Source organism: Sorex fumeus, unplaced genomic scaffold, assembly GCF_029834395.1.
Source record: "Sorex fumeus unplaced genomic scaffold, SorFum_2.1 ptg000061l, whole genome shotgun sequence".
Classification (NCBI taxonomy): Eukaryota; Metazoa; Chordata; class Mammalia; order Eulipotyphla; family Soricidae; genus Sorex; species Sorex fumeus.
In genome coordinates this window covers 38,027,895-38,047,731 of record NW_026606118.1, presented here as the reverse complement: position 1 = coordinate 38,047,731, position 19,837 = coordinate 38,027,895, and the positions used below count along the sequence as shown (strand labels likewise).

Here is a 19,837-nt window from a genome sequence, read left to right as displayed (position 1 = left end):
AATAATATATATCGGATGTTAAAGGAATTTTTTTTCAATTTTGAGATTAAAAAAACTGAGTGCATAATGCTTCCCAAGCTCCTGTGCTGTTCGTGCCCACCAGGCCGAGCACATGCAGTGCCTGAGCACATATGTAGCCTGCATCTCCCCTCTTGAGATGTGTACTTTCAAGCTTTCATGGCTAATGCTGGGATGTATATAGGTCTCTCTCTGTCCTTGGAGAAGCCTGGGTTCTCTCATGAGCACGTTACTCCCCACTCTTTCCTACTTTCCTTCCTTCCCTTCAAAACCTTCAAATAAAAACTGTAATTTAAAAAAAGAAATTGAAAAGAATTAAACAGTGTTACCTGCGCTTCATTAAATTTCAATACTTAATCACTTAATCACTTAACTTCCTGTTAGTCGTCCATTTGCTCGAGCGGGCGCCAGTAACGTCTCCATTTGTCCCTGTCGCGTGCTAGTGTAGCCCAATGGCATCTCTTCGCTCCGGGAACATGGAGGGCCTCAAACCGATCGTTCATGATCTTGACAAAGAAGTCTGACCATCTGGTAGGTGGGCGGCCACGCGGTCTCTTGACATCCCGTGGAATCCAATCAGTAACAGCTCTAGTCCAACGGTCGTCTTTAAATCTCATTACATGACCAGCCCATCTGATTTTCGACACCTTGGCATATGAGACAGCGTCCCTGATCCTTGATCGTCGACGGATGTCAGAACTCCGGATTCGTTCTCTCATTTGAGTGAAACGTGATATTCCAAGCATAGCTCTTTCTATTCTTCTTTGGGAGACCTGAATGGCGTTCTCATCTTGTTTGCGTAGGGCCCAGGTCTCTGAGGCATATGTTAATGCAGGAAGAACAGTGGAATCAAAGAGATGTGCCCGTAGCCGGAGGTTCTTCGTCCTCTTAGCTATTTCTTCGACGTTCTTGAAGGCGTTCCAAGCCGCTCTCTTCCTCCTGCGCAGCTCGGGTGCCAGGTCATTTCTCATGTTGACTTCTCAACCTAGGTACACATAGCTGTTGCATTCAGAGATGGTCGTTCCATTGAGAGCGAATGGGGTGTCAAGAACAAGACTGTTTCTCATAAACATTGTCTTCGTAAGATTCAGCTGTAGTCCTACCTTTCCACACTCACGGTCAAAGTCGGCCAGCATTTGTGCCGCTTGGCTGATGTTTGGTGTTATTAAAACAATGTCATCAGCAAAGCGGAGGTGGTGTAGTTGCCGACCATCTATCTTCACTCCCATTCCTTCCCATTCCAGTCGTCGCATGATGTTCTCGAGGGTGGCACTGAAGAGTTTCGGTGAAATGGTATCACCCTGCCGCACCCCTCTCTTGACATCAACGATCACTTCTTTGTAGAATGGTGAGATCCTGGTAGTGAATCCGCAATACAGCTCACGGAGGATCCTGATGTATTGGGCTTGAATGCCCTGATTGGCTAGGGCTTCAACGACCGCTTCCGTCTCAACAGAATCAAAGGCCTTCTTTAAATCAATGAACGTTAAGCAGAGCGGCATCTTGAACTCCCGAGAAACCTCAATGAGCTTGGTTACCGTGTGGATATGGTCGATGGTGCTGAATCCTTTGCGGAACCCTGCTTGCTCGCATGGTTGTCCTTCATCTAGTGTTCTGCCAATCCTATTCAGGATGACTCGAGTGAACAGCTTGTAGATGACAGACAATAGGCAGATCTGGCGATAGTTGCCAATGTCATGGATGTCTCCCTTCTTGAACAGTAGTACGGTCCTGCTGGTTTTCCATTGGGATGGAACCTTGCATTCAGACAGGTAGCGAGTGAAGAGCCGAGCCAGTGTATTGATGAGTACTGACGGCAGGTTCTTCAGGTGTTCAGGTCTGACCTTGTCTGGGCCGGGTGCTGTTTGCTTCTTTACCAACGAAATGGCGTGTCGGATTTCGGAAGGGAGAACGTTAGGAACGACATACCCATCCTGTGGAATTTGGTATGTCGGCAAGTGGACATGGCTATCGAAGAGATTTGAGTAGAAGTCATGGATAATCTTCTCCATTGCCGTTCTGGAGGATGTGATGGATCCATCAGGACGTCGGAGGGCAGTCATCTTGGTCTTATAGTTGGTGAAGGACAGGTGGGCGTTACGAATACTTTTCCCGGCTTCTGCCGCATCTACCAGTACTTCTGCTCTTCTCTCTTTGAGGTCTTTCTTGATCGCATCTCTGCACTGCTTTGCAAGCTCGGACGTTAGCTTGCGGTTGCCTGAGGCATGCGCCAAACCACGCTGGCGAATTAGCTCACGAGTTTTCGAAGATAGGCGATTTTTTGTGGCTATCTCTCTCTTGGCGTTCCTCGCACATTCATGGAGGTGCTGAACCAGTCGATTGTATTCCTCGTCAATGTTGTCAACAATGGCATCTTCCCATGTTGCCGCAATAGTACCAAAGAGTTCCCAGTTGGTGGTCATTCTGGGAGTTCTCTTTTTGAACTTTGCAGCCCTTTCTCCCCGCTCTGTGAAGTAGAATTTTGCACGAAGGAGACTGTGGTCCGATCCCGTTCGAAATTTTGGGACAACAGCGACATCAGTCAGGCAAAACCGTCAATTGAATATGATGTGGTCTATTTCATTGTGGAATCGTCCACCAGGAGACTCCCATGTCCAACGTTTAGATTCTGCCTTCTGGAACTGTGAGTTACCATGGATGGTCTTGGTTGACATGATAAACTCAGACAGTCTCTCACCCTGTTCGTTCCATTCTAGGCCATGGGTCCCGATGTGAAGTTCTTCAGCTGATCTTCTCGGTCCTATCTTGGCATTAAAATCACCCACAATGATCTTGTAGAAGGTGTGGTCTTCTTTATAGAACTTCTCTAGCTCCATGTAGAACTTCTCGATTTCTCTTTCCTCATAATGAGATGTTGGTGCGTAGACAACGAAGATAGAAACTGCAGGCAGTGAGCCACATCTATTCAAATGTAAACGTCCGATTCGGGTTGTTAGGCATTCGAATGAATCAATGCTCTTGGCCAAGTTTGTGTTGACAAGGACATCGACGCCTCCAACACCTCTTTTATCGCATGTTCCGAGGAACAATTCTTCTCCAGTGTCGAAAACGGCATGGTGAGATTCGTGCCTTCTTGTCTCTGTCAGACCAATGATGTCGTACTTGATCATTCGGGCTTGTACCATCAGGTCCTCGATGGATGCATCTGATGCTGGCGTACGTGCATTGAAAATACAGACGATCATTTTTGTCTTCCTTCGTTGTGGCAGCCTAGGTCGGCCTTGAGATTTTGTCGGCCGACAAAATTTCAATACAGAATTTCAATACAGAAAACTGAAAAGTGAGTTCAGCAGATGTGATCTGTGATTCCATATTTACTGTTCTCCAACAACTACTATGTGGAAGTGTCAAGAGACTATAGTAGAAGGCAAAGGATGACAGTACAATTTCTGTATACTTTTATTTGAGTCCCTGAAGTGGGGAAAAGTAAATAAATAAACAAACAGGAAGTTAAAGTAACTCTAGAGTCTACAGAAGTAGTTTCAAAATAAAAAAAAAAAGATAATGCTATAAAATAATCTATTAAAAGAGTTACAATAATTACAAGAGTTTCTTAATGAACATTTTAATTTTCCAATTTTCTTAGCATTTCATTAAGCCCCAAAATATCTGTGTACAGGAATAAAAAAAACTAGTAAGAAAAAAAGGTATGGTAAGTATAAGAGAATAAAGGTAAATGTGGGCCTAGTCTTATATTTAGATAGAAATAATAGGCAGACATGAATAATTATTGGCCTCTCTAAAAAAATAACAAAATAGTGGCACTTGTCACGAGCATTTAACTGTAGATTAATTGATTACTTGGGGAAAAGCATTTTATTCTAATGTGACAACTCCATTAACAAAGACTTAATTTCAATTCCTATTCACTAATCCTAGTTCCACACTGTACTGAGGAATTCAGGATATTTGAAATATCAAAGTTAACTGTATCATCTAAAACAAAGACTATGAGAAGGAAATCCTTGCCTTATAACTTATCAATGCACTGCAAGTAAGTTCTCTACACCAGTAATTAAAGAATGTCAGGACCATAAGCAATACAATTATTCAATTAAAGGGATAAGCCACTCTTCTAAGCTACTCCTTTTACTATCTTGATAAATGTGATGGGTTTTAAAAATAAAGATGGGAAATAGTTATAGAGTTGGATCATTCATATATCCTTCTTATGAGTTCTACATTTTCCATTTTTTTGCCACTTTAGTCCAATTAGCTGAAAATTTGCTAGAAAAAACAAAATACTCACAAATACAAACATTTTTATAAACAGAACCTCTGTTACTTACCTTAATATGAATCTCTACCAATAGATTAACATTTTGGTACTCCAGGGAAAATAGGAAAATAGCACACTTTATTGGTTCAAAGTTTTACAAAATAATACACATAAAATCTGATTGTAAGAACACCCTATTGTACCTGATAGCAATTCTTTTTCAGAAAACTTACATTTATATGTTACTCTTAAACAACGTTAATGCAATTTATGTGGCATAATTATAATAGTGTTAATACAGTTCTGAATACAGTTACTGCACCATCAAAAAGATGTCCAAGATATACCATCACTGTCCATGTCTCTTCTAGTCAAGCTCTCTCCTCGCCCGCATCTCATTACTGCTTGGTAATGTCAGTTTTGTAACCCAAAGGTAAGGTTTGTCACTGTCAGATGTGTCTATTTGCATTTCTTGTTCCTCCATACACAAAAGAAGAATGAGAACATCAATATGTATCTAAAAGTCACCCTCTCGAAAGCAGACAGATACTAAACTCTGAAGTACTACTCCTAAAAGTGACTACAGGGTTGGGTTCCTGAGAATGTCTGGGTCAGAATATTTCCATCATATAAACAATACATACACCTAATATTCATGTGGGCTCCTACTGGAAAATCTTATTTAATATATATTCTTAATCTATTAATGCTTAATTTACAACAGCCACCCTGACTTCAGCTTCAATAAAGTTTTTCTTAGGTGTATTTCTCCATAAAGCCATAAAGCACAGGCCATACTGCCTACACAAATGGAATGAAGAACACTTTAACATTTGTTAAAAAGCAAAATCAACCAAAAAAATAAAAAAACTCTAAAAAAACACACACACACAAAAAAAAAACAAGCAGAAAATTTTCTGTTAGAGGTGCAATTGAAGAATATAGCTGAGCAATAAGAAGGCTAAGTAAATAAATAAAAAGCATTCTCTTAATTGACCTCAGCTGCAAGTACAAAATGGACTCAGGAAGCTTCTACCATTCTATGCATGTCTGCAAATACCTATTAAAGTGTGGCAAATATCAATTTCAGGACGAAAAATCAACATTAGCTAATGAATAATCTCGCAAACACCGAATCTGCAAACCATGAGGATTATCCTTACCTGTACCTATGGCTCTAAGTGCAAAATAAGGGTTCTTCATTAAAATTTTACCATAAAGACTACAGATTTGATGCGGTTCTAGAATCAAAAAATTGCAGCAAGGTTTCTGCACTACAATTTATATTTTAAATATACATATCTATGTTCAAATTTTAACTTAAGAATATGACATTTGACCAAGTAAAGAACATTAGTTTGGGAATCAATCACAGAACTTTGTTATATGTATTTCCACCAATGAAACCCAATGATATGTTTTGTTTCGTTTCGTTTTGTTTTTCTTAATATGGAGTAGAATGCTATTTAGCCAGTTCCAAGTGGTTTTAAAGACAGTTCACAGCTATACTCAGAAAACCAAAAATGCACCAGCGATCAAAATAGAGTCAATCACAAGCAAGGTAAGTCCCTTAAACATATGTGCAAACCCTTTAATATGGCTGGAAAGGTAAAGTGGAGTGGTTACTATGGAAAACAGCATTCACATGGTCGAATTTATAATAAGAGTACTATCAATTGGTTCTATTCCTCCATTTCTGGATATATATTTAAAGTAAACAAAAACACTCACTTGGAAAGAGATATACATTCCCAAGTTGCTACACTGTTTACCACAGACAATGGACAAAAATAGCCTATGCCCACCTGTGGATGGATAAATGAAGAAGTCTAGGGATTGTGTGTTTGTGTGTGTGTATAAGTGCAATTTAGCTATAAACGAAGTAGTGTGTCTATAATTCAATGCAATTTAGCCATAAAAAAGAAATGAAATACTTGCTATATTTGTTGTAACATAGCTAAGTGAAAAAAGTCATCAGGATCCTCCGGGAGCTGTGTGAACAAAGACAAACAGTCTCAGTTCTATGTAGAATCAAAACCAAAAAAAATAATGAAGCAAAGCAACTCCTAAAGTTATAAATATGTACAAAAGATAGGTGATTCCCAAGATAGAAAACACGGAGCGTTTTGGAGGGAAGTAGTAATGACTGTCAGTAGGCATAAATTTCTCATTATAAAATAAGTCAGTCATGGGAGTAAAGAGCATAGGGGAATGGAAGTGAAAAAACAAATCCAGCATCAAGAGTATTGTAAGTAAAGTAAGTAAAGGCCCTCCCGTTGATCGTCGATTTGCTCGAGCGGGCCCAGTAACGTCTCCATTGGAGACTTTGTTGTTACTGTGTCTGGCATATCGAATACTCTCGGTAGCTTACCGGGCTCTCCGAGAGGGGCGGAGGAATCGAACTCGGGTCGGCCATGTTGGCTGCATGCAAGGCAAACGCCCTACCGCAGTGCTATCGCTCCAGCCCAAGAGTATTGTAAACATCGCTTTATCACTTGATACCTCGTCACTCATAGATTTGCTTGAGCAGGCACCAGTAATGTCTCCATTTGTCCCTGTTGTTTCCTAGTGTAGCCCAATGGTGTCTGCTCACTACAGGAACATGAAGAGCCTCAAACTGATCATTCAGGGTTTTGACGAAGAAGACTGACCATTGTGAGTGAGCAGCCACGCATTCTTTTGACATCCCGTGGAATCCTGTAGGAAACAGCTCTGGTTCAGCGGTCTTGTTCAAATTGCATGACGTGTCCAGTCCATCTGATTTTTGACACCTTGGAAAACGAGACAGAGTCTCTGATTCTTGATCATCAATGAAGGTCTGAACTCCGGAACCTTCTCTCACTTTAGTTAAGCATGATACTCCAAGCATAGCTTTTTCGATTCTTCTTTGGGTGACGTGAAGAGCTTTCTCATACTGTTTTTTTGGGGCCCAGGTCGCTGAGACATATGTTTTTGCCGGAAGAACAGTGGATTCGAAGAGATATGGCCAGAGTTGGAGGTTCTTCATCCTCTTAGCTACTTTTTAGACACTCTTGAAGGCATTCCACACTGCTCTCTTTCTCTTGTGCAGTTCAGGTGCCAGGTCATTCGTCATGTTGAGTTCTTGTCCTAGGTACACATAACTGTTGCATTCAGAAATGTTCGTTCCGTTGAGAGCAAATGGAATGACAGGAACTAGTCAATTTTTCAAGAACATTGTCTTTGTGAGTTTTTGCTGCAGTTCAATCTTTCCACACTCATAGTCGAAGTCGGCCAACATTTGTGCTGCTTAGCTAATGTTTGGTGTTATTAGAACGATGTCATCACGAAGCAGAGGTGGTGTAGTTACTGACCGTCTATCTTAACTACCATTCCTTCCTATTCCAGTCATCACATGACATTCTCAAGGACGGAACTGAAGAGGTTTGGTGAAATGGTATCACCCTGCCGAACCCCTCGCTTGACATGGATGATCATTTCCTCTCACCATTGTAGAATGGTGAGATCCTGGTGGTGAATCCCGGAGGATCCTGAGACATTGAGTTCTAATGCCCTATTTGGCTTGGGCTTCAATGACTGCTTTAGTCTGAACAGAATCAAAGGCCTTCTTTGGATCAATGAATGTTAGACAGAGCAGCATTTTGAACTCCTGAAAAACCTCAATGAGCTTGGTCACCATGTGGATATGGTCAATCGTGCTGAACCCTTTTCGGAATCCAGCTTGCTTGCATGGTTGTCCTTCATCTAATGGTCTGCCAATCCTATTCAGGATGACTCGAGTGACAGCTTGTAGACAACAGACAACAGGCAGATCTGGCGATATTTGCCAATGTCACATATTGTAATCATATTATAAAATAATTTTTATTACAATATGTATTTCTGTACTGGGCTGGAGTAATAGCACAGCGGTAGGGCATTTGCTTGCATTCAGCCAGTCCGGCCGAATCAGTTTCGATTCCTCCACCCCTCTCGGAGAGCCCGGCAAGCTACCAAGAGTATCTCGCCTGCACGGCAAAGCCTGGAAAGCTACCTGTGGCGTATTCGATAGGAGAAACACAGTAACAAGTCTCATGATAGAGATGTTAGTAGGACCACTCGAGCAAACTGATGAACAATGGGAGGACAGTGACAGTGACAATATGTATTCAACTTTTGTATTATTTTATCAAATTCCTAAGGAATGGTCTTCCACCAATAATATAATTGTAAGTTGGTGATAAGCTACCTTCACTAAAATGTATGAAGAGAGTAAAAACAATTCAAAGACATTCTGGGGGCTAGATAGACAATCAGGGTTATGGTGCAAAGTGGAACCCCGGAGAAACCCACTGGACAGTTGTGCACTAATGGTTCCCACTGCCATGATCTGAACAACACTGCACAGTACAAGTAGTACTGCATCCTCAGACACTTGCAGTGAGTTATTATCCTTACTGCTGAGCATCACTGAGATGGGTCCCTGGTCTCCAGAATACCTTGGGAAGGCCCCTGTCCAAATTAATATTAAAAAAAAAATCTTGGAGGATAGTGAAGTACCAAAAAAGTAGGGACCAGAGAAAAGAGAAATACTACAATGTGTAGGACACGTGACTCACATGAAGCTGAACCAGGTTCCATCCCCAGTAACACATATAGTCACAAAAGTGATTCCAGAGCACAGAGTCAGGAGTAAACTTTGAGCCATGCTACTGATGGCCACAAAACAAAACACAAAATCATATTTTTAGATTAATTTATACTTCTATGAACTCAATTTGTATGAGATTTTTTTTAGTTGAAAATAAAAAAAAAGGCGCATAAACAGTATTATTGGATTCTTGGACCCTCACAGGAAGAAACTAGAGAAAAAAAATTATCGTCTAAGGTAGCAAAAAAAAAAAAAAGAAAGAAAAAGATACACCTTTGTGTCAAGTGATAAGATCCTAAATATCATGCCTACAGCCATTTCCAATAACAAACACACTAACTGACCTAGGGTAACTTTTTAAATGTTAATAAAATCAGTGACTAAATTAAGTCTTATTTATTTAATGTCATTTTAAAGGAACTTGAAGAGAAGTTAAAAAAAAAAAGGAAACATGAAGACTGATGATATCTATAAGCAACTTTTATTTGGAGATTTCAGATTGCCCTTTTTTAAGGATCAAAGAACACTATTCATCGTGAGGGCACAGTTCCACGGCCCACCAGAAGGTTTGTGCTCCTAATGATAAAAAATGTTTATGAAAGCAAAGACAAGGTTATCTTGCATTCTCCCTACACCACCCAGTCAAAAAATTTAGAGCAGAAAAACACTTTATTTTCAGTATCAACAAAATCTGCATCACTAGCCAAAAAACGAATGTAAACAAATAGGGCACTAAAAAATAAAGGATTGAGTAAGGAAAATAAAGAGTAAATACAAAGCATTGGAGCAACTTTAAAAAAAAATATTACACATTTTAGCAATCAACTTAAGAACAGTTTCAGATAACAGCAAAGGTTCAAGACGATGAAAGGTCACAGATATTGTCAAACACATTTTTATGAGATAAATTCGATTATAATTGCTGTGACTGTTCCAGATAAAATTTAGACATAGAATCCAATTATCCATTTCATTTTCATTTATACCTTATGGGGGAGATCATTTATCATGTTTCATGATAATGATCTGCAGCACATGGAAAGTGATTTCTGGAGGTAACAAATTACCTACCATATTAGCATAGCTTACAAGATCCTGTCAACAAGTACTATGCATAAATGAGGTAATTAAATTTACAATATGCAGGAGTGTTTGATATGCTGCTTGCTTCCTTCACAGCTGCCAAAAATCTGGGTTGCTAAATGCAACAAACATGTTTGGTTGCAAATCAGAATGATTATGCTCCAGAATTCTAGCAGGTAGTAGGTGTGCTATGGTTCAAGATGCTGAAAATGCATCTTTCATAATCCCATATTAATACTTCTCACCAACAACCTATCCATCATTGCTTCAGAGACAGGTTGGAATGAGACTGTGGACCCTCACATGACTGCTCCTTGAACTCTTTCTCATCCATCTTTTATATCACTCCTGATTCACAGATAAATACCCTCTCTACCAAACCAAATGTGAACTCTAATGCCTTTAACCTATGCTACCTCTCTAATAGTAATTGATTTCTCTTTATTATGGAACCACTGTTCAAAAAAGAGCACTCATATTTGTTGTGCTGATTAAAAAAATACAAGATATACATTGCCAATAATAATAAGAAAAAGCATCATTTTGTTTTAAGTTTGGATTCAAGATTGCGTTCTCAGCTATTTCTATTTTGAATATTCATGAAACTCAAAAAAAGCCAGAAAATACATACAGACATGTATGCCTCTGAGTGCAAAGGCATACACAAAGATAGGCTATACTTAAAGAAATGCTCTATTTTAATAGGAAAATTATTAGAATTCAATATGTTTGAAAGATAGCAAATAACTTTAAAGAGAGTTAGAACACTAAAAAAAGGAAAATGTTTATTTTTTGACAAAATGAAGAGAGAGATTTTAAAATCAGATGTAAGAACATGTTTTTAAAAAATCTGTCAATAAATAAATAGCTCACACATTATTCCTCTTCACTTATTACTAAAAGAACTTTCAATATTGGAACCAGTTACTTAGAGGATGGTGTTCTATAGACTACCTGAGAATAAAGGATTTTAATTCTACTACATCTGAATGTGGTTATAAAAGTTTAATAAATCAAAATGATCAAAATGCTCCAGTGGCAGATTGGGTTTCACTTTCCAATTCAAATCTGCTTTAATATATGGCTTCTCTGACATCTTGCATTTCTACCATCCATGATGAATCCCAAACACCCTGATTTTCAGTGTTTCCATGCATCAACCACTCCAGTCACGGTAAATACTTTCTAGCAATCTCGCATAGCACAAGAAAATGTCAAATATGATAAAGTTTTGTTTTTTTTAATCATAGGAAAATTATGACAAGTGGGAACTCTTTATCTACTCTTAAGTAAACATTTCTAAACCAACCACTGCCAAGAATGACATTCTTTGACGAAAAGATTTGCTGTTGGCCAAAAGTCTTAGGAAAACAGGTTGTGTCCATGAAACATCTTAATAAATTAGTAAACTGATACACAAATATAACTCTAAACACTGCACTGAAAAAAGAATATGTTTAACCATATCACTGTTCTCTTAAAAATTTAACAAATAAATGTAACTGGCAAAACATATAATAGAAGTACTATTTGGTAATTCTATGAAATACAAAATACAAAATAATTTATGTCCACTAAATTCTTACTGCTTCCTTGGTAATACCTAAATCCATACTTACTTATAATTAGTCAAAGCTTTACCACATGCCTAAAGATTAGTATGAGTAACTATAAGTTTATAATTGAAATTATTATCAATGCTCTTATGTTGTGTACGTCATCCAAATGTTTTTCATAGTACTATATTGCAAATCTGTCTTCCCATACTCATTACTTCATTGCTAATAATTTTAAGGCTCCTAATAATATTTCCACCATAATCTATTACCCTGTTCATCGCTTTTCACCATATTTCCATTCTGGGATGCCTCACTCTAATTTTTGTGAGGAGTCCACAAAACTTACAGTCCCAAAACAAACCTACTATGCCTAAAGAACCTCAATATTACAACAATAAATTTACCTCATTAGTCTAACATTCAAGTTTCTTCAGAAACAGACCTTTAAATATACTTTCAGATTTTTTTTTAATAGTTCTCCACTGAGTTAACATGTTTCTAAACCATAGAAATGAATGTTTTCTTATGCCATGCCCTCTTCTTTAAAAAAAAACCCTTATTTTCATTCAACTGTCCAAATCTAACCCATTTAATCAGTGGATAAAGTAAAAATTTTCCTTCTTTCCAGAACTCCAGAGGCAGCAACAATGTCAACCTCTGCTTTGCACATCAAATCCAGGCCTTCATAAGTAATCTTTACAACAAATCACTTTCATTCTTTGACAAGAATAAGTTAATAAATCTAGAGTGCTGTTCATGATGTTGGGTACAGAGACACAACAATGAGCCTGCAAAACAACAGCTTATGGCTTTTTCAGATTAGTGACAATAGAAATATAATTTTGCCTTGAAGATGGGCAAGGAGGCACAGGAGAAAAGCCAAGAGTCAAAGGTAAAGGGATGACATGGTGACATGAGAATGACAGTTCCATCCTCCACATGCAGGTAAAGAGGGGAAAAAAAAAATCAATGGCAATTAATAAGTAAATCGTCATGTGGATAAAATTCCTTCTTAAGCAAGTGCAAAGGTATTGCCCATTTGTTGATCATTTTTAAATGCAATAAAATGTTTTCTGACACCAAAACTAAAACTGAGAGCTAGAGAGGCAGAAGAACAAATAGAGCATTTGCCTTGTTCACAGCCAACGCAGGTTCCACACTCTGCATCCCAAATGGTCTCCCAAGGCCCTGCAAAATACATCTATGAGCACAGGGCTAGGAGTAAGCCCAGCGGCTTGCGTCAGTAGACCCCTTCCCCCAGCAAAAAATAAATAAAACATCAAATCTGACTTAAAACTTTGTAACACTGAAGAAAAACAACATTTTCTCCCGTTAAGTTCAAAAGGGAAAAAATATATATAAAAACATAAATGAAATATTAAAAAACTCTATTCCTATTATCCCTATATATCATAAAAGAAAGGGGTTATAACTATGAGAGAATTTCTCTAAAACCAAGCACAAAAAGAGCTAAATAAAACTATAAGGGAGCCCTGTGTTGTGGACATGTATTTTAAGAAAAGCTGATCATGTTTTCCTAATTAATTTGTCTGGTTCTCAGTCTCCAAATCCTTACAGGTAACATTGAAGCAGTAGAGCTTTCTATGCTTTGTTACAAAAATTTAAGATCTAAAAATTATCCGTGCAGAGAACAAAATATGAATGCTTATAGATACTTATATGCATTGACCTTATAAGTTTATTTGTAAAAGTTTATGTGATTTAAAACATGGTGATTTGTCATTCATCCCACTTTAGAACAAGAGATCAATGGTATCCATTATAATATGCATGAATATAAAATGTATGGATATTTAAGTTTGAAAATATTGAGTGAATAGTTAATTTGATAAAAGTTAATAATTGCTCATAATTTTTTTAAAAAAATAAAGTCAGCAACAAAAGCCTGCAAAACACTGCATTTTTTTATGTTAAAAAAAATAAAGAATCACACGCTAAAATAATAGGCATAAAAACCTACTTTGCATTTGGAAATTTAAATTAAATGTAAGTCTTAACAATCAGAAAACTTTAACTATTACTAGAATCAGTAAGAAAAACTGTATTGGTAAAGCACAATGGGAAAGAACAGCAGAAAGCAAAAATCAGGAAAAATGAATATATAACAGTACTTTAATCACAAAGTTGTTGCTTATACTCTGAAGTTTATAAACACCACTTCAACCTATACTTCACATTTTTCACACTTTGATTTTGGAGAAACACTGAAGAGAAACATCTGTTCTTCATCTCATCTCTATAAAAAGTTCTTTGTCAATAAACATTGGCTTCCACAAGTGGAAGATGCTATCATTACTCAAAATAATGTGCTGGCAATGCTTAAGTCATAATAAATTAAATCCTATTCCAACAGAGGTTGTGTGTTTCTTTTTTTCCCCCTTCCTACGTTGACGAGGACACAGAGATCAATACTCCTCACTACAAGAGCATTTTGCAGAAATTTTCTCTTGTAACAAACAGCAACCCCAAATCCTCAAACATGATCTGTCACTTTTAGTTTAGGAGAAGATACACTACATTCATACCCTTAGGTCATCTTTGACAACAGGCAATACTATGCCAGCTCTTATTAAACACTATTCGTATCACTGCCCTCAAAATTTCCTTTAAAATTACCATCTTTTGTATGCACGGAACAGGCTGTCAACTTTGAAAGTGCCAATGAGAGACAAGATCTGTCCCCATAGTTCATTTTCAGCACTCTTTCAACACCAAGACAGTAGAACCTTGAAGGATGTAAGCTTAGCATTAATTATTTGGTGTTACCAGAATTGATAAAACAATCTATTTTTCTACATAATTTTTCAAAAAAATAGCAATGTATCTATACCTGTAAGTACAAGTGATAGGCACAATAAACTATGTTAAAAGAAAAATAAAGCTACTACAAGTATTAAAATATATTTTCAAGGGAGGTGGGAACTGACTCAGTGGCTAAAGAGTCCGCCGTGGAAAGGTGAAGTCTCAAGATTGCTCCCCAGCACCACACAATGCACACCTTGAGTACAACATTCTCAAAAAGATTGGCTATTTGACTGTATTTGAATCCATACCCAGTGGCTATAGAAAGTGAATATGCTGACAATACCATGTAGAAGAGTGTGAGTGCAATAACTCAGGAGTAGGCATGTCCCCCTGTATCCTCATGCATTCATTATTCAGAGATTTCATGAAAAACAAGAGGCATTCAGACGTACGCTCAGAACCAGAGGGACAGTTAAACAGGCTAGAGTTCATGTTCTGCACACATGTCTGGGTTAAGCCCATATCACTAAAGGTCTTAGGAGCACAGAACCATAAATAGAACAAAAACACTATTGGCTATTCTTGGGTATTAATCTCATATTTTGTTACTTTATATTGCACCAGGAGGATTACTCCATAGCTTAGAGGCCAGCGAGGCATTCTAGGGGAAAGGGCAGCTCAGATAGAGAAGGGAGCACCAAATAAAGGATGTTTGGAGGATCCTCCCAGGAGGGAAGATGCATGTTGAAAGTAGACTATGGACTGAACATGTTTGCCACTCAAAACCTCTTTTGCAGACCACAACACCCAAAAGGAGAGAGAGAACACAAGGGATCGCCCTGCCAGAGGCAGGGTGGGATGGGAGGGATGGGGGTGGGAGGGATATTATCCATGGTGGTGGAAAATGGGCACTGGTGGAGCGATGGGTATTTGATCATTGTATAATCTAAACCCAAGCACAAAAAATTGTAAATCTACAACTGTACCTCATGGTGTTTTAAAAAAAAAAATTGGAATTTCAAAATCACGTGGCCCTACTGCAGCCACGCGACATCATGTTATTCATAACCAGAAGTAGAACACAAATTGTCTACTGTTGCCTTTTCAGCAGATCTGAGTGTTGGGGTAAAATCTCAAATAATAATAGTGGGTTTGGTGTCAAAATATTGAACGTGATAAAAGTAGAGAGAGAGTAATGTGGAAATCATCTGCCCCACAGGTAGGGGGAGGGTGTGGGATGGGGGTACACTGGGGTTTTTGGTAGTGGAGAATGGGCACTGGTGAAGGTATGGGTGTTTCATTGTGTGACCGAGACTTAGACCGAAAGCTTTGTAACTGCTCTCATGGTGATTCAATAAATAAAAGTATAAAAAAAAAAACACCTACAAGCTGGGAAAAAAAATTAAAAAAAAAACACTATTGGATGTGGTTCAGAAATTAAAGCAAAGAAAAACAACAATAAAATAAAGCAAAAGAGCTGCTGTAGAGCATTCAAAAAAGATAATTATTCAAGCATGTAGGAATATAAGATACGCTATCTCTCTAACTGAATACTGACGTCAAATATCCTAGTTCCTATTTCTCAAAAAAAAAAGTCTGGGATTTTATGATTTATTAAGGTAATATAAACCACATCTTATGATTAGAAGTTTCCTTTAAAATGGAGTTATATATAATGCATAAAGATAAACCTTTTATAATGAGCTATAGAATCTACTGAGAGAAGCATTCCAGAGGCTAAGAGCATTATTAAACAATGCTAATGTGAGATAACACTATAGAAAAGAGACCAGCATCAGAAGACAAGAAACAGGGGTTAAATTTTGACCGAGTCAATTTTAAGATCTTTGTGGCTCTGGGCAATTATCAGAGAGTCTATATTTTAATCTTCCCCCGTATAAAAGTACTAAAGGTTATAGTATTAAAAATCAAGTAAATCTTACAATAATACAGGTAAAAGACATCTGATGACAAGCATTATAAAATCTATTAACTTAAATGTGAATGTAGCTCATATTTGTCTTCCAGCTACTGTCTCCGCCACTTCTCATTGGAGCAACCTATGTTCAATCTATTTATTTTACCCCAAAGTCCCTTTCTGAAACTTCTGACAAATCCTTGCAGTTATGTGGGTTTTTGTTAATATTCCCCAAGTTGTTTCTAAGGGAGATTTGTATGGCTTATAATTATTTTTACTTGTACCATTATTGATTTATATTTAATCATCTATTCACTAGAGCTATTTTTTATAAGTTTTCATATGGCAGGATTCTTCATTTTATTAAAGTTCTAGCTCCAGGGTCAATCTCTCAAAAAGGCCTTCTAAATTACCCTATCTGAAATATAATCTGTTATTTTGTGTCTTCTTACAGTACACCCCAGTGTCATTCATTTTTAGTATCTTTCTACATAGTGTGCAAAAATATCTGAACATTGATCGTTTATATGAACAAGGACCTTGAACTTAACTTACAGTCCTGTATCTATACCAGTAGATATCTAAAGTTATCAAGTTATCGAATAGCATTAATATATCACAATTCTTCTAGTATCCAAGATTAATGAAGATCACTTTGCAAGTTTAACTTTCTCAATTTGAAAGTCAGACTTGGAGATTCTTTTGAACCTTAAAAACGCCAGAATTAATTGATGTCTGCCATTGGATTTTCAGAGAGCTAAAATTTAGAGGTCTACATACAAATAGAGACTATGGTTTTTATGTCATGAGTACATGGTTTGGATAACAAAAATAGTATACACAGAATTATTTTAAGTAGTAATATGAACATAAGGTAAAGAAAGTTGCTTTTATTCTAATAAACCCTTGGATTTCAAGATGTGAAAACAATGTAACCTTACCTCTCACAATAAGCTGAGCAAAATTAGATACACCTGAACCTCTTTCTGACTGAGTAACACAACGATACAAATCCTGGTCAGCTTTTGTCACTTCTTGCAATCTGAAGGTAGCTGCAAATCTTCTGTGATTGATATTCTTGGTCTGAGCTACTGGTATATCTTCTCCATTTCGTCTCTGCAAACAGAACATTTTAAGAAACACGTTTTTAACATTTCCATAAATCTAAGCATCTTGGTAGCCAATATACATAAGAAATTATTTCTGTTGATAAATTAATGGGGGAAGGGGTTGTCTGTGCTATCTTACAAAGTTTTATCATTGTCCTTCGATACGGGGAAAAAAAATCAAACTAGTAAATATTGATATCCTTTAAGGAATGGAAAGTTGGCACCATGATAGTAATCCAAGTTTTCAATAAAATTGATATTAGATCAAAATATGTGAATTAAGAAGATAGCTAATGACTCTGTGAGAAATGAGCCCCGGCATCCTCACTCTCAGAGTATGTCTATTTACAGGTTTCTTGGAATTCTTAATCTATATTGCAGGTATTGTAATAAATGTGTGCTTTCAGTGAGATCAATACTATTCCAGAAGCAAGTCTATATTCTACTATGTTGCATGTGACCAGAAAAAAAAAATGACAATTACTTTAAAAAAAAATTCCATGTAAAATCTGGAAACTTCTCTTTGCTGTTAATGACAATTTATACCGTTTTAAAAGAAATTGGGTAAAGTGAACCGTAATCACTGTGATGGCACAAACAGCTGCTTAAATTTCAATGAAAAACTGTATAGACACCTCTTCAAAAATTAAGAATTAACTTTCCAAATGATTGAGCATTTCCACATCTAGGCCTCTACCCCAAGTGCCCAGTTTGAAAAGACATCTGCACTCCTATTGTAATGCTTAACACTGGCCAAGAAATGAAAACAGCCCAAGTGCTCAAGAACAGATGAATGTGGATAAAGAAACTTTGGTATGGGGACAGAGATACAGTGTGTAGCATGTAGAGCTTGGTTTTTCAAGGTTCCATCTTCAGCAATCCAGGTCTGATCTGTGGAACCCCATATGGTACAGAAAGGGAGGGAGAGAGGAAAGAAGGGAGGAGTGAGGAAGAAGGAAGGAAGGGAGGGAGGGAGGAAGGAAGGAAGGAAGGAAGGAAGGAAGGAAGGAAGGAAGGAAGGAAGGAAGGAAGGGAGGGAGGGAGGGAGGGAGGGAGGGAGGGAGGGAGGGAGGGAGGGAAAGTATTGTGATACATACAGAGGGAATACTAGTCAGATATAAGAAAAGATAAAATCATGCTACTTGCCATTATGTTACATGGATGAATGAAGTCAGAGAAACAGGGATACGTAGTGATCTCTCACTCAAGGAATATAAAGATACATAGTATAAAAAAACAAATGCTTAGTATCAACAGACATTGAGAATCAGCCTATCTAGCCAGAGGGTAGGGAAGAGAGCGTGTGGAAGGGGACCTTGAGGTATTGATAAAGATACTCTGAGCAGGTTGTGGGTGTGGAAATACAACACTGTATACCAAAGTTTTATTATTAATAGTAACTGCAAAACACAGTACCAAAATGAAAAACAGAAAACCTAAAGGAATCAAAGGAAACTAAATGTTAACAACATCTGTCAACTTCCAAAATGAAAATTTGGAAAACATATTTATGACAGTTCACATCACGTGAGACTAGTAAAGAATGAACTATAGGGGAAATGGCTGAAAACTTCAACTATAATAATATATGAAATATCTACATGTTGAAAGACATAAATTTAAAAAAAATCGATAAATAGCCAGATAAGGTAAAGATCTGCAGTTCAAAAAGAAAGAGGCATAATAAAAATATGAGCAGGATATGAAAAAGAAAAAACACATGTCTATCCAAGTAAAGATACTTTGAATTATGCTTGGAAGTATTTATATGACAAAAAACAGCACAAAGGCAAAGAAAAACACAACTATGAGAAGAAATTGATGAGGAACCTCAATCCTCATTTCTTGTTAATGAAACACAACATTTCCCTTTATACTACTTGAACTATCGTTCTACACTCATATAAATACCCTAAAATTACTATTGATTTTGCAATAAACTATAAAATAGGAGTACAAACTGTTAAGTGATTTCACAAAGTAATTTATTACTACCTAGTTAAGGTGAAGATGTATGGATATTTGAACCAAACAAGTCCACTTCTACAACTTAAAGCACTTTTGCAAATGTATCAAGGAGATGTATACAAAGATGCTGAACTCAAAAATTATTTACCAAGGTTAAAAGTGGGAAAGGTACACATGTTTACAAGCAATCCATAAATAAACTGAGACCCATTCCATAAAATGCAAAGTGGTACTTAAACTAAGCAAACTAAGACAAAGAACAGTTACAAGCAAAATGTTAAACAGTTTTAACCAAAGCTACAAACTGATGATTTGTAGTATTTGTACACTTCTACAGTCAAATTCCCAATGTAGTAACAGTTAAATTTAAAAATTTAAAAGAATTTAAAAATTCCTGAAAGTGGGGGTGTTAGGGTGCATGCCTTGTATGCAGTCTATCAGGGTCGGTCCAGTGCACAATATATGGCTGCCTGAGTGTACTAGGTGTGATCCCTGAGCACAAGACCAGGAGTAAGCTCTGAGTACTATTGCCTGGTATGCACCCCCACCCCAAAATGGAACACAACA

At 37.3% G+C, this 19,837-nt stretch overlaps 1 protein-coding gene across 10 annotated transcripts in view; it reads right to left on the bottom strand.

Annotated features, from left to right (window-relative positions):
* PTPRK (protein tyrosine phosphatase receptor type K) overlaps window positions 1–19,837 on the bottom strand; it is a 582,916-nt gene that overhangs the window by 239,443 nt on the left and 323,636 nt on the right. For all 10 annotated transcript variants that reach the window (XM_056125869.1, XM_056125872.1, XM_056125873.1 and 7 more), the window contains exon 6: window positions 17,135–17,309. In XM_056125869.1, coding sequence (XP_055981844.1) covers window positions 17,135–17,309 — 175 coding nt within the window. The remainder of the gene's footprint in view (window positions 1–17,134; window positions 17,310–19,837) is intronic.